We start from the raw sequence: 12,506 nt of genomic DNA on the forward strand, positions 1-12,506 counted from the left end.
AGGGTCACGCCCTGCTCTGTAACAAGCAAAACAAATAACCCCTCTGCTCAGCTGTTTTATAAAGTGTGAAATGCGGGATGGCAGCTGACCAATCAGCAACGCTCGACGCTGCAGCCACAACGCTGGTTGTCCCTAAACTTTAAGACACTACCCTTTTACCCAGGCAATTTTTGGGAGGGTAGGACTACAGCCCAGAACTAAATTTAGATGCTGGCTTCTCCTGTGGAAACACCGGTAGAGATTTTCCACGAAAGGTTCCTAGTCCCAGGGAAATTCACCCAAACACTAGTGAGTGGGAAAAATATGCTTTTGTTGCTTGTAGGTTGGATTTCTGCAGTGTTTGCTGGTAACTGATTTACAATGGAGAGCTGCAATGACGGCGAGGAAGACATGAGCGCCTGAATTTTAAACCATTTGACTAGAGATTTTTTTTAAAAACCAAGCCTTAACAATTGCTATAACATAGCTGTTACTATGCAAACCTTATCATTTTCACATCTGTTTTAATGGAACTTCCATTGACCTTTGCACACGCGTTAGCACTTAATTAAAGCTTCTGACTGTAAAAATTATATCAACTGAGGCGGCAATTGAACCTGTCAGTACGCTGCAGTACAACTCAGCAGTAGCAGCAGAAAGTACAGCGTTAAAATAAAAAAGAAAGATAGAGTTTACTGCAGCATTGCAAGCTTTACAGGTGCTGTGTTTGTTTTTCTACACGTTCTGTGCTCCTACATGTTATTTGTGACGTTCACAAGCTGGTTTTTCATTTTTGAAAGAATGCTAATGCACCCACCTACGCACAGACGCAGCACGCTTACTCGCTCTTAATTAAATCCAACAATCGCATCATAACAAGATTCACTTATCCCGACCTGTCTGAGCATGATTTAAGGACATTTAAGACTAGAACATGGTATGTACCTTCCCAGCTAATGCTAAAATGTTCTGCCCTCAGCTCCTGTTGTGAAACTAAGTTAGATGTAAAACTAGCAGAGCTTCAAAGTGGTTTAGTTGCATCTGTACACCACTAGCAAGCTCATCAAAAAGATAAAAGCAAGAAATCCTCAGTTTGAATAATGAATATGTGTCATTTTCTGCTTTTTAAGTAACAATTCATTCCTTTAGGTAATGGATTGGGTAATTGTTTCCATTCTGCCCACAAATAAAAACAGATCTGCGTTTCATCACATTGTCCTCCCACATAACTGCCTCTGCATGCAACCATCAAACGCCCACCGCTCAGACAACCTACACACACACACGCCAAACACAGCCATGCTGTACCTTGATTCGTGGGTACAGGAGGTAGGATTTTAATCTTCGGTTTCCTTCCTCTCTTGCCGGGCACCTTAACAGGCACGTGAGATAGTCCTGGGGCCACCGTGGTGCCTGGTGTTTTCCCCACTGCCACATTCTTCAGGTCTGCCCCTCTCTCCTTTTTGCCCTCCTTTCCCTTGGTCCTGCGCTCCTTCCGCTCTCTGCCTTCCTTGGGCTCCTTGCTCTTCCTCAGAGTGACCACCACTGCCTGCTTCTCCTCCTTTCGTTTCTTTGGTTTGCTACTTTCCCTTTCCTCCACCTCGGCAACTCCCTTCTCCCTCTCTCTCTTGTCCTTTTTCTTTCGTTTCTTCCTTACCCTGCCTCCACCTCCTCCGTCATCCTCCTCGCTCAGGGAGGAAGGCGGTCGCGGGGCTCCCCCAGAGTGCTTGGTGGAGTGGGCCCCAGCTGCTGCACAGTTATTGGACATCGCCGTGGTGCCCACGGGGGTGAGGAGGCGGAGCTGATCCTTGGGGCCTACAACCAAGTGTCCCCGTGGGATTGTAGGAACTGTGGTTTGTGCAGTGTTGTTTTGGTCCGAGGCAGAGGAGGAGGCTGCTGCAGGGGAGGCCGGAGGAGGCGTGTGCTTCAGGAGGCCAGTGAACATCTGTGGGGGGGAAAATAAATAACTGTTATCACACGGTTTACATTCACTAGCTCCGTTTTATCCATTTCTTTGATTTGGACGGTCTGAATACTACAAATTTTATATGAATTACTTTTCATATTAAATATCTGCAGGAGGTGCTGAGTTAGAAAACAAATGGCAAAGTAGAAATGAATAGAATTAATAGGCAAATGAAAACAACAATTTTGTTAGAAACAGAAAGTGAGAGCAGCACCATGGTGAGTGCAGTGCCACATGACTGTTGTACTAATGGAATTACTGCCACGGAAATGTACATTATGCTGAATGTACCGTGTCACTGAATCAGCAATTCCACCCCCACTCAATGTATTTCACTGGGCCTTGAGTAGCTACCAACTTGCATCTGTCTATTATTTGAAAAGAATTTATAGAACAATTATCCTTTTTCCAATTGCTTATTTCATATTTTTGTATCAAACTATAAAAATTTTACTTGTGCAATATGAAAAAGGCTGCTTACAGTGATAAACCTGGGTCTCCTATTAGCTTAACTTACAGAAGGAGCAGGCAGCTGGACTCAGCAAGAGCAAAGAGACACACTAACTGTGGAACAAAGTGGTGCATTTCAAGAGCCAGACACCTCAGAAATTGGTCGATTCAAATAACCAGTTAAAAACTTTGATGATATTTGATGGTACACTGACTGACTCACCACAGCAGAACTCCATTGGCATTTACTCCCCTCTGCACATTTGGAGTGGTGTCTTGTGAGAACTGCACAACTACATTCTCTTAAAGTGTGGGTATTCTAGGCAACGGGTAAATAACGGCTGAAAGACACAGCCGTTATTTGAACATGCACACGTCATAAGATGATATGCAAATTTATCAAACTCTCAGTACAGGTTTTTAGATGGATGACTCTGCACTATTACACCGCCACGTCATTCAAATTCACCATTCTTCATCACAGGCTTCTGATGCTTTGTTGCTGGTTTAGTTAACAGCTTCAACTGGCAGACGCACACATACAACTGTCAATAAGCAGGACTCAAAGCAGGACTCGCATTTCCAACAGTTGTGTAAAAGTCAATTACAGTGGGCAGGAGGAGACATATCGCACCAAATGAACATGTTGGATGAACAGCCCTTTATTATTGCATTCACGCACAATACCAGGCTATGTAACCAGAAACATAAGCGTCTGAGCGCTGACTACTGTCACGGAAAGAAATTAGGTTGTTTAATAGCTGGCAGACTCACCGTGAGGGCACGGTCGACAAAGTAGATGTTTTTAGGTCAACATCATGCTTTCTGCAGCCATAACAATTACATACCATTGACAATGTTTGACAAAGTGGTCAGAAATGATAAAGATAAGGTGTTCGTGGTGCATGCATAAGCTGTGTGTCGAGAATCAAAAAATTTTCTGACTACTCGTCTGAGTCAATTGGGTGAGATCAGAATCAAGCAAAACAAAAAGGTTGTAGCATGACGTTTGAAATAATTTGCCTTACTCACCATGCACGTCCTGCAGTGAGACTACTGCACATGCACACATCATGCCGACACTAAATGTTACTGTATGCAGCTCTAACTGGAATTAACAGACCCAATGATTCTATGCAAATCACATATTAACATTGTCCAGAGGGACGGGAAAAGAAGAGTGAAGAGACTGATACAAAGCCAGAAGGAGAAAAATAAAATAGAGTAGAAAGATGAAGAGGAACAGAGAGGATGAAAATGAGGCAATGATGTGGGGAGAAAAGAACCAAAAGAAACAAGTCAGAAATGATAATGAATGATAATGAAGGGATGAAGGAAAAGGATGAGAGAGAGCTGTTATTCTTATGCGCTGAGTGAATTAAGGACAAAGCAGTGAGACGTGGTGAATCAAAAATCATAAAATACACAGATTCTGATCCTGTTTGGCGTGATGTGTAAATAAAAACCACACATCACTTAAAATATGCAAAATATTCTTCTAGCAATCCCAGATGTTAGAGCCTTAAACAGCATTACCACCAGGACAACCTGAGCATTCATATAGTTAAAACACAGGAACGAGAAAGGAAAAAAAAAACCCAAAAACAACAACAACTTCAAGTTCATAGAGGGGAGGCTGTCAGGGTGAAGGACAGGCTGGATGAGTCTTGTACTGTGATTAAGTTTGTGCTCCTTCTGGCATATGATTCAACATCTCCTCTACTCACAGAGCAGCCTGTGTCAGCTAAGGCCGAGGACTATTACTATGCCACTTTGCTACAAGTGTTTTACATCAGTCCAGCTGAAAAGAAGCCCCTTTGCAGGTGTATACAGTGATGTGGGAAGTTAATAGTACATACAGCTGCGCAGTGTGAAGTTTTTCTTTTTATCTATTACCAAACGACAACATCACTTTCTGTATGGGAGGCATTCTCAGAGGAAATTCCCCATGCACAGAAAAGCAAATGTTGTTGGTGAAAACATTAGACGGCGACGAACATGACAAATGTTGACTGTAGCTGAGCACTGAGGCTTTGTCATGTTGTTCTGAGGCTGTGGTCAGCATTAATCATGACAGCAAAATGTCAAATTACACTTGAGCATTAGTCTTTTCAGATTCAAAAAGATGCTACACAGAACCATGCTCACAGCTTCACATTGTGTCTATTTGGACTTTCGCAGACTTATGGGACCACGCTTCTTATTGCTTCGATAAAAAAAAAAAAAACCCCAGTCTTCAAAATGAGTGTCGCTGGGTAGCTCACCGGTTTAAACAGCAGATGCAGCACAAAGTCTGCAGTTTAGACGTTTCTTGGTTTTCTAAAATCCAAAGCAGACCAATCGGCTAGTTGGAGCTGCTGGTTCTAAGACTTGCCACCCCATCACTTCAACGGAGAACACGTCATTACATAATCAGTTACGCTCAGTGGGTTCGACCACCAGGGAAACAGTGAAGACAAATCACTCAAAGAGGCATTTTGCTACAGTCAACCAAGACAGACAAGATCCGAGGACTGATTACAAACCCTGGACTGCAGGTACCAGTTAGTTTTCTGGTCTTACCAGGAGGTAAATATTTTGGCCAAGCTTTTCTGTGCCTTGAATTAAATATTTGAATAAAATAGTAGTTGTGAGAGAACATTCTGATATTCCATTCCTGCATACATGACTTGGAGGATAAGGTCCATTCATTTCACAATGGTTCCTTACTTGTGCAACAGAACAACTGAGAAATGTCTCTAAGTACTTTGTTCTTACTGTACTTCATGTACTCATAAAAGCATGATCGGCCACAAACTTCTGTAAAAGGCCAAGACATTAAAAAAAACAAAACAAAGAATATACCAGGAAACCATCAGTTTCAAAATTTTGTTTGGATTATCCATCGTTTTTAAAATGTTGTACCGTGTCGTTTCCCTCACCAACACCTAGTAATTCTGTTATTGCAAGATGTTGAGAAGTCAAACCGTATTCTGCCATTTCCACCATTAACACCCTGAATGTGATAAACAACAGTAGCCAGACTCCATTCTCCTAAACTCCTTCAAAGCGTATCAGCAGAACAAAGTTTTTTCTCAAAGCTAATGCTTAGTTTTGCTGCTGCTTCCTTGTTGCATCATCTCGCTGAGGAAGTCCTGCAGCATTACAGTAGATGTGCGAAGGGGGATTTCCACCATAGATATATCTGTAAAACTAAAGAAGAACAGATGCACATCAACAGAGCTTTGGCTTCCTCACATCCCCCTCTGATTCATGAAACACGTTTTCAGTTCAAAGATAAATTGTAGATATTACAAGACACTGATACCTGCACAAACACTTGGAACCATAAATATAAACTAGAAATCCTCCAAGGTCACATAAAGCTGGTATGTGACCCGAGCGTTTCTGAACTACTGCAGTCAACGATCTGATAGAGCCTATGTGAGAAAGTGGTGCATTTAGCATAAAGCCAGTTTTCATCACATCTTTTGTATTGTTACAACCATTTAAAATTTCACCAAAGAAGTTATGTGTCAGACAAATCTATCGAACCATCTAGCTGACACATAACTCCTTTAAAAATTCTTCTGATAGTGTTTACAAAAGCACTGTTAATTTTATGTCTGATATAACCTCGTGGTACTTCAGGGCTGTTGTATTTTGACAAAATGTCATTTAGACTTCTGGGGAAAACCCTGAGATCAGAACCATAAAGCTCCTCCAGGTAAAACACATATTTTCATTGTTAATCCAACAAAGTATAAAAAATGTATAAATTGAAATTACAAACTAAAGTCATTATTCTGTGATGAAATTATTTGACCCTGACAAGCTTCTTTGTGCTACGCTGTGCAGCATTAACAAATAACTTCTGGTGCTTGGCTCAGGATCCTAAAATGTGGTCAGTGAGACTTGGAAGCTGTATCAAATATTGCCTCGGTTTTCCATTTACATTGTTTTATTTATTATAGTTTGATATTTGATTCAGCTGAGGTTCTTTTTTTGGGGGGCCTTGATTTTAAGTTACCGTGGAAGAATCTCGAAACCTCAAAGATATTCTGTTCCGTGGTATTGCCATGTCTGTGACCTGTACTCATTTCCACTGTTTGTGTCACGCTAAATGAATTAGGCTGAATTCATTAAAGACTGCTACAATGACCAGGAAACCCAAATTATACTGAATCTAATTCCAAAGTGAGAGCATTCTGCTCACGCTTTCCTCTACTGTGAATGCCAGTGTGTGTGTGTGTGTGTGTGTGTGTGTGTGTGTGTAATGAATCCTAGTTCATAATGAATATTAATGTACTACATGATTGATCCAAGCAGGTAAAATTGTCTCCAGTTTGCCACACCACAGGAAGGTCAGCGCAAAGGGTCTGCTATTAAAAATAATGTGGGAAACGGTGTGAACGTAGTGATTTGCTCAGCAACATTTCAGTGGCACAGGAGCTTTCCAAGACACAAGCTTGAAATTAAATCACAACGCTGTAACAACCTCCCAACTGTTCTCAAACACCCCGAGGCTTCCAAGAAAAACCTGCCAGTCTGACCTTGTTTTCAACTCCATTACCAAGCAGGTGTAGTAAGAACACCGCAGAAAACTTCTGGAGAGACTACAACAAACCGTGGTGTCCAGTACAACCTGCATACAAACTAATGAAACCTACATGATGTAATCCGAAATCCAGAAGCATGACATTCACCGCGAAAAGGAAAAGAAACGGTCACCAAAACACAAAAGGTTCAAATCAATACTGGATGAGCATTTAGTTATAGGAAGAACTGATGTAATGTTTCTAAACCCGCAAGTAACTTCAGTTTCTTTGGAGGCACTTTTATTGAATGCATATTTTGGGATGTATCTGTAGCCTGCAGGAATATCATTAAGACACATTTAGCTGCAGTAGTACTGTATGCAGTGACTTATAAGTGGACAGACTGCAAAGGAACCTTAACACTGGGAGAAAAAGACAAATGTCATACTGAAGTTGATGCATGATACCAAATTAATTCTTACACTTTCCTGCAGCTTATATAGAAATGTGAGCATATCCATTGTTAAGCGTTCCTGGCTTTTTGTATTGGTGTAAGTTGGCTGGATTTGATTAATTCGGATGTTTTGGTTTCAGAGTTTAGAGTTCGATTCAGAGGAGGGTTAGAGCTGAAAATGCTATTCAAAGCAGCTGTACTTGCAATTTACTAATGGCTCAATATGAAATAACCCCATTGCACTAGATGGAATTTGACAATCCAACCCAGTGGAATTAAACAGTACAGTGTGTGCTGTATAACATTAGCTGCACAGAGAGAACCATTAAATTACCTAATTAATACAGATAGCAACAGTATAATGTGCAAATAAGCAGGTAATGACTAAAGACTGTTTGATCCAAATAAATAAATGCAGACACGTGCATGCATGTCACGACATGTTAATTGTAACCATTTGTACTAAAAAGCTACTCGAGACTTAATAAAAACACATCACTATTTTAATGTTCTTAACCCTAAACCTAAAGCAGGGTTAGATTCACTGCTTTTTTTTTTTTAAGCATTCTGTCACATGAGGTTTCATCTGAGCACAAAACTTTATACAACCGATTGACAACAAAGTTATTCCAAGGCACTTGGGATAAACAAGCTCCCTGCCAAATATATTAGCACAGCCAGGCCAATTTATTTATTGTTTCTGTCCATTGGATACATTTGGCTTGAAGATCAAAAGCTGGAATTTCAACCAAGATACATTAAACAGATAGAAAATGTCACCTTTTGTATGACATGAGCCAAATTTTAATTGAAGAAAAGTACTGTGAGGTTTTATAGTATCTATCTGACCTTTTATATGACCACAATTTTCTATGTTTAACAGATCAGGGTGCAAATATCATCAAACAACGCTGAAATTTTAACTGTTCCTCTTGTGAAACTAAACCCCAACGTATTCAGTCTACAGCAATTTTTTTTTTTAATGTTAAAAAAAAAAGAAAGAAAAAAGTTTATGGGCATCATCCTTCCAACACTGCAGGGATCTGTATTAGCAAAGTTAAGAAGAACTAGAATTCAGATAAGATTTTATTGCTCTCATGATGGTGAAATTCCAGTGTTCCAGCAGCAAAAACAAGCACTAGATATTGCACCACACATTAAATCAAAAATAGTTCCCCTCACCTAAACGAATATTGCACAAGAAAAAAACAGCCGGCTCTCTTAACCAGCTCATTGAGTCTCTTCCTGCCACATGCCCAGCACACAATGGCGTAGAAAATTACAGAGGCCACCACAGTGTCCTAGAAAGTTCGGAGTAGAGCCCTGCTAACACCAAAGGACTTCAGTCTCCTCAGGAGGTGGAGAGGACTCTGGCCCTTCCTGTACAGGGCATCGGTGTTGATGGACCAGTTCAGTTTATTGTTGAGGTGCAGCAGCAGATGTTTTTTTTTTCCACTCCAGTCAACAAAGTCAGTGACGACTCCCATCTATTCCTGCTCATTTTCCTTAGACGGCTGTGACTGTGTAGTCTAAGAACTTCTGCAGGTGACAGTGGCAGGTGACAGTCACGCAGTCTCAAGTACTGTGGTCCGTCAGTGTCAGGTAGTTGATGGTCCATGCAGCCAGATGTTGGGCCATACCTGCCAACTCCAGCTTCGACTGCAGCAGTGACGGCTGGATGGTGGTAAAAGCACTGGAGAAGTTGAAGAACACGACCCTCACAGTACCCCCAGGGGACTCCAGGAGAGATGGGGCCCAATGCCTGAACCAGGTGGGTCAGGTGAGCACCTTGCATAGCAGCCAGCGCCATCAGTGTGTGTGTGAGAATGGGAATCACTATTGCAAAGTGCTTTGGATAAAAGACTCTACCTAAACTCTAAACTCTACCTTAGTTGCTCCTGCTGAGCGTTGGCCAGCTGCATAGCAGCTCCCCCCATCGGCGTGTGATTGTGATTGCGAATGGGTGAAAGAGAAGCGGTGTACCGATAGGTAAAAATGCACTGTGCAGACCATTTCATTCCATGGTCTTCATAAAAAGGTGGGAGATTAAGGTGACAGGTCTGTAGTGATTCAGCTCCCTAGGGGGCATTGTTTAAAGGACCCTGAACAACACAGGTACCAGACCACCTCACTGAGCTGGTCTGCACACTCCCTGAGAAGCCCGGCTCTAAAATGGTCCGGGCCTGTGGCCTTCCTAGCTTTGGTCTTTCTTAACTGTCTTCCCATTTGGTCCACAGTGAGACAGAGGGGGGTGGGTGGTGATCAGTTGCAGTTTTCCTGGAGCTGTGGGGAGAATGCTCCACATGGAATGGAGACGTGAGAGGCTGCAGTTGTGTGGAAACAACTGGCCTGGAGAGGCGTGAAGAGAGGCCTAGGTGGTTGGCTGGGGACTGGGCAGAATCAAATCTATTGAACAGATTCAATTAATTTGCCCAAGCCTGGTCTCCAGTAATCTGGTGGCCGCCCCCCTCCCTTCCATGGCCCAAGATGTGCTTTAGTCTTCTCAACACATCAGGGACATTGTTCTGCTCTATGCGCTGTTCAACTTTTTTCCTGTCGCCGTTCTTGCATCTCCTGATCCCGCTGCACTATGCTCAGCTCCTCCCTGTCCCCTGAGAAGAAAGCCCTCTTCTTCTCATTCAGCAGGGCCTTTAGCTCTGGGCTCACACAGGGCTTGTAGTTAGGAAGGCACCGTACATTCCTGGATGGCACAGCGTTCTCACCACAGAAGTTAATGTAGTCCGTGATACTGTGTGTAGGACAACCACCTCACCGTTTTATGCCTCCGCCAACCAGTCAAGTTGCAGTTTACATGCATGTCTCTCCAGACTCCCACACTTGTGCATGAAGAAATGATATTTTCTTCAGGGCTTTCCTGTGATATTGCAATCACAAGAAAGGATGTGATGTCAGCACGACCTTGACCTTTGACTCCCAAACCCAATTCTAAAGTAATGCCCTAAAGCCCTTCCTGACACTACAGTCACAAAAATAGGACAGACAGAGGGATATTCGAAGAACCCAAATATATAATGAAAAGCAAAATATGAAAGCAAAAGTAATGCACGAATCTATGTGAGCTATTAAAAAGATACAAGCGCCTAAGGATAGAGAGCATTAATGCCAGTTAGTAAACTGCTTTTGTTAATCACCTTCTGTTCACTGAGATTAACACAGATTGTTATAAAACCTGAAATCATCAGTAAACTTACACGACAAAATATTGGTTAACGTTATTGCACTGGATGACAATTTCTTCCTCAGATTCAAAAAATATATACATAAAATTAAAAAATTAAAAATCAGTTTTCCAGATTATTAATTAAAAAAAAAATAAAATAAAAAAATAAAAATAAAAACACACAGGCCTTAAACCAAACCACCAGCCGTGGCTGCAAGAACCTTCAGGTCTAAATCTGACATGGTGGAAAGGGATCAAATTATAACTAAGAACTTCCCACCAGCACTAGTACAAAATATGCTGCTGCTTTAATTATTAAATTCACATTAAACTCATTACTTAATGATACACTGTGCTGCTTCTTGAATATAAACCTCATGCATAAAAACAAATTATGACTGGCACGTTGGCTTGAGGTGCGTAAACAGCAGTCGTCCACCAGCTGTCACAGTGTTTAATATACATTACGTTCCATGTATGGCATGTCCTACCGTCTGCTCTATGACTTACTCTGTCTCTTTGCACGGCTGTTCGTGGGCTCTGGCCATCTGTACGCAATGTAAGAAACTGTACGTTGTCTGTATGTTTCCTCACTGTCACCACCACAGACTGTAGCACATTTATGCTCTTGGCAGTGGAAGCGATTGTGTTTCTGAAAATGAGCCAGTGCCAGCTCATTACTGTGATTATGTGGAATACTGAATGAGAAAGGTTGAGCTCTGAATGTGGCTGATGAAAATGTAGCCTGACATTCTTCAGAGGTCTTTAGCAACAAAACATATCAAAGCCTTCCCTTCAAAACACACCTATGCATGTATTTGATGCAGGATGTCAGAGGATGACTGCATGGTTCCTATGACAGCAGACCAGAGAGAGTGATTAAGTAGCTAAAATTGGCTGTGGCTGTTTCTGATGCTCTTGACCGTATTTAGAAACCAGAGAACAGAGAGCACAAGCACTGTGGAGGGACTAGAATGCCAGGTCACGCAACGTGCTATGACTGACCGAGTGACGTCTGCGCATGTGTCTACGCGAAAATCCTTATGAGGCCTGTGCACCTTTGTCTGCAAAGGGTATGCGTGTCACCTTGATGACTAGGTGGTGTATGGAAGATGTGGAGTAGGTGCATGCGTTACTTTTTCGTAACTGCTGTTTTTATGTAGCAAGAACCAGCACTATGCAGATGCACTACCTGTTTCAGGTTAGAGCAATAATCTCAATGAATCTCTCTCTAACACACACATACACACCCACCCAAGCTCAATGGCCGTCACTGGTTGGGTTGGGAGGGGCTATCAGGGCCGTTGCCGTGGAAACTGGCTCTCTATGCCAAAGCTGCAGGGAGCAGGGGGGCGGACGTAAACACACGGTCACCATGGTAACTCTCTCCTTGCCACTGGCTCCTGACTGTCTATCCATCTAGCTGTCTGTCTAATAGAAGGATTGATTTCTTTAGTTATCTGCCCAGACGTCAAAAGGTTTTACCTGCTTCTGTCTAGATAGTGATCTACCTGTCTCTCCGACATCCATCTGTACAAGACTACTGGAAAATCCTCTTGTTTTAAAAATAAGTGACATCAGGTTTGACAGGATTTCTAAAACATTAGTTACCTTTTGATTTGCAGAGCCAAAGTCCTATTAAAATGACAATTCTAACTACTGCATGTTGTACAAATGATTTGCTAAGAATGTCACCAGTGATGAGCAAAAAACATCCTCATTATTAAAACTACACACTGTTAATTCCTGATGGTTCATAGAATATCATGTCAAAAAAACAATCAAACATTAAATTAGCTGCAAGCAAACATAGCAATAACTACAGGGATGATTGTATAATTTCAGCAACCTATTTCAGCAAAATATCAAACTTGTCTTTGTGACTTTGTTTGTTGGACACAGTAACGATAACCACAATCCAAACCAAGTCTGTTTAACTTTCACTAGTAATTTCAGGTT

General features: G+C 41.9%; 1 protein-coding gene across 8 annotated transcripts in view; it reads right to left on the minus strand.

Annotated features, from left to right (window-relative positions):
• chd6 (chromodomain helicase DNA binding protein 6) overlaps nt 1–12,506 on the minus strand; it is an 88,890-nt gene that overhangs the window by 48,016 nt on the left and 28,368 nt on the right. For all 8 annotated transcript variants that reach the window (XM_067504001.1, XM_067503999.1, XM_067504003.1 and 5 more), the window contains exon 3: nt 1,288–1,924. In XM_067504001.1, coding sequence (XP_067360102.1) covers nt 1,288–1,924 — 637 coding nt within the window. The remainder of the gene's footprint in view (nt 1–1,287; nt 1,925–12,506) is intronic.

Source organism: Channa argus, chromosome 5, assembly GCF_033026475.1.
Source record: "Channa argus isolate prfri chromosome 5, Channa argus male v1.0, whole genome shotgun sequence".
In the NCBI taxonomy this organism is placed as follows: domain Eukaryota; kingdom Metazoa; phylum Chordata; class Actinopteri; order Anabantiformes; family Channidae; genus Channa; species Channa argus.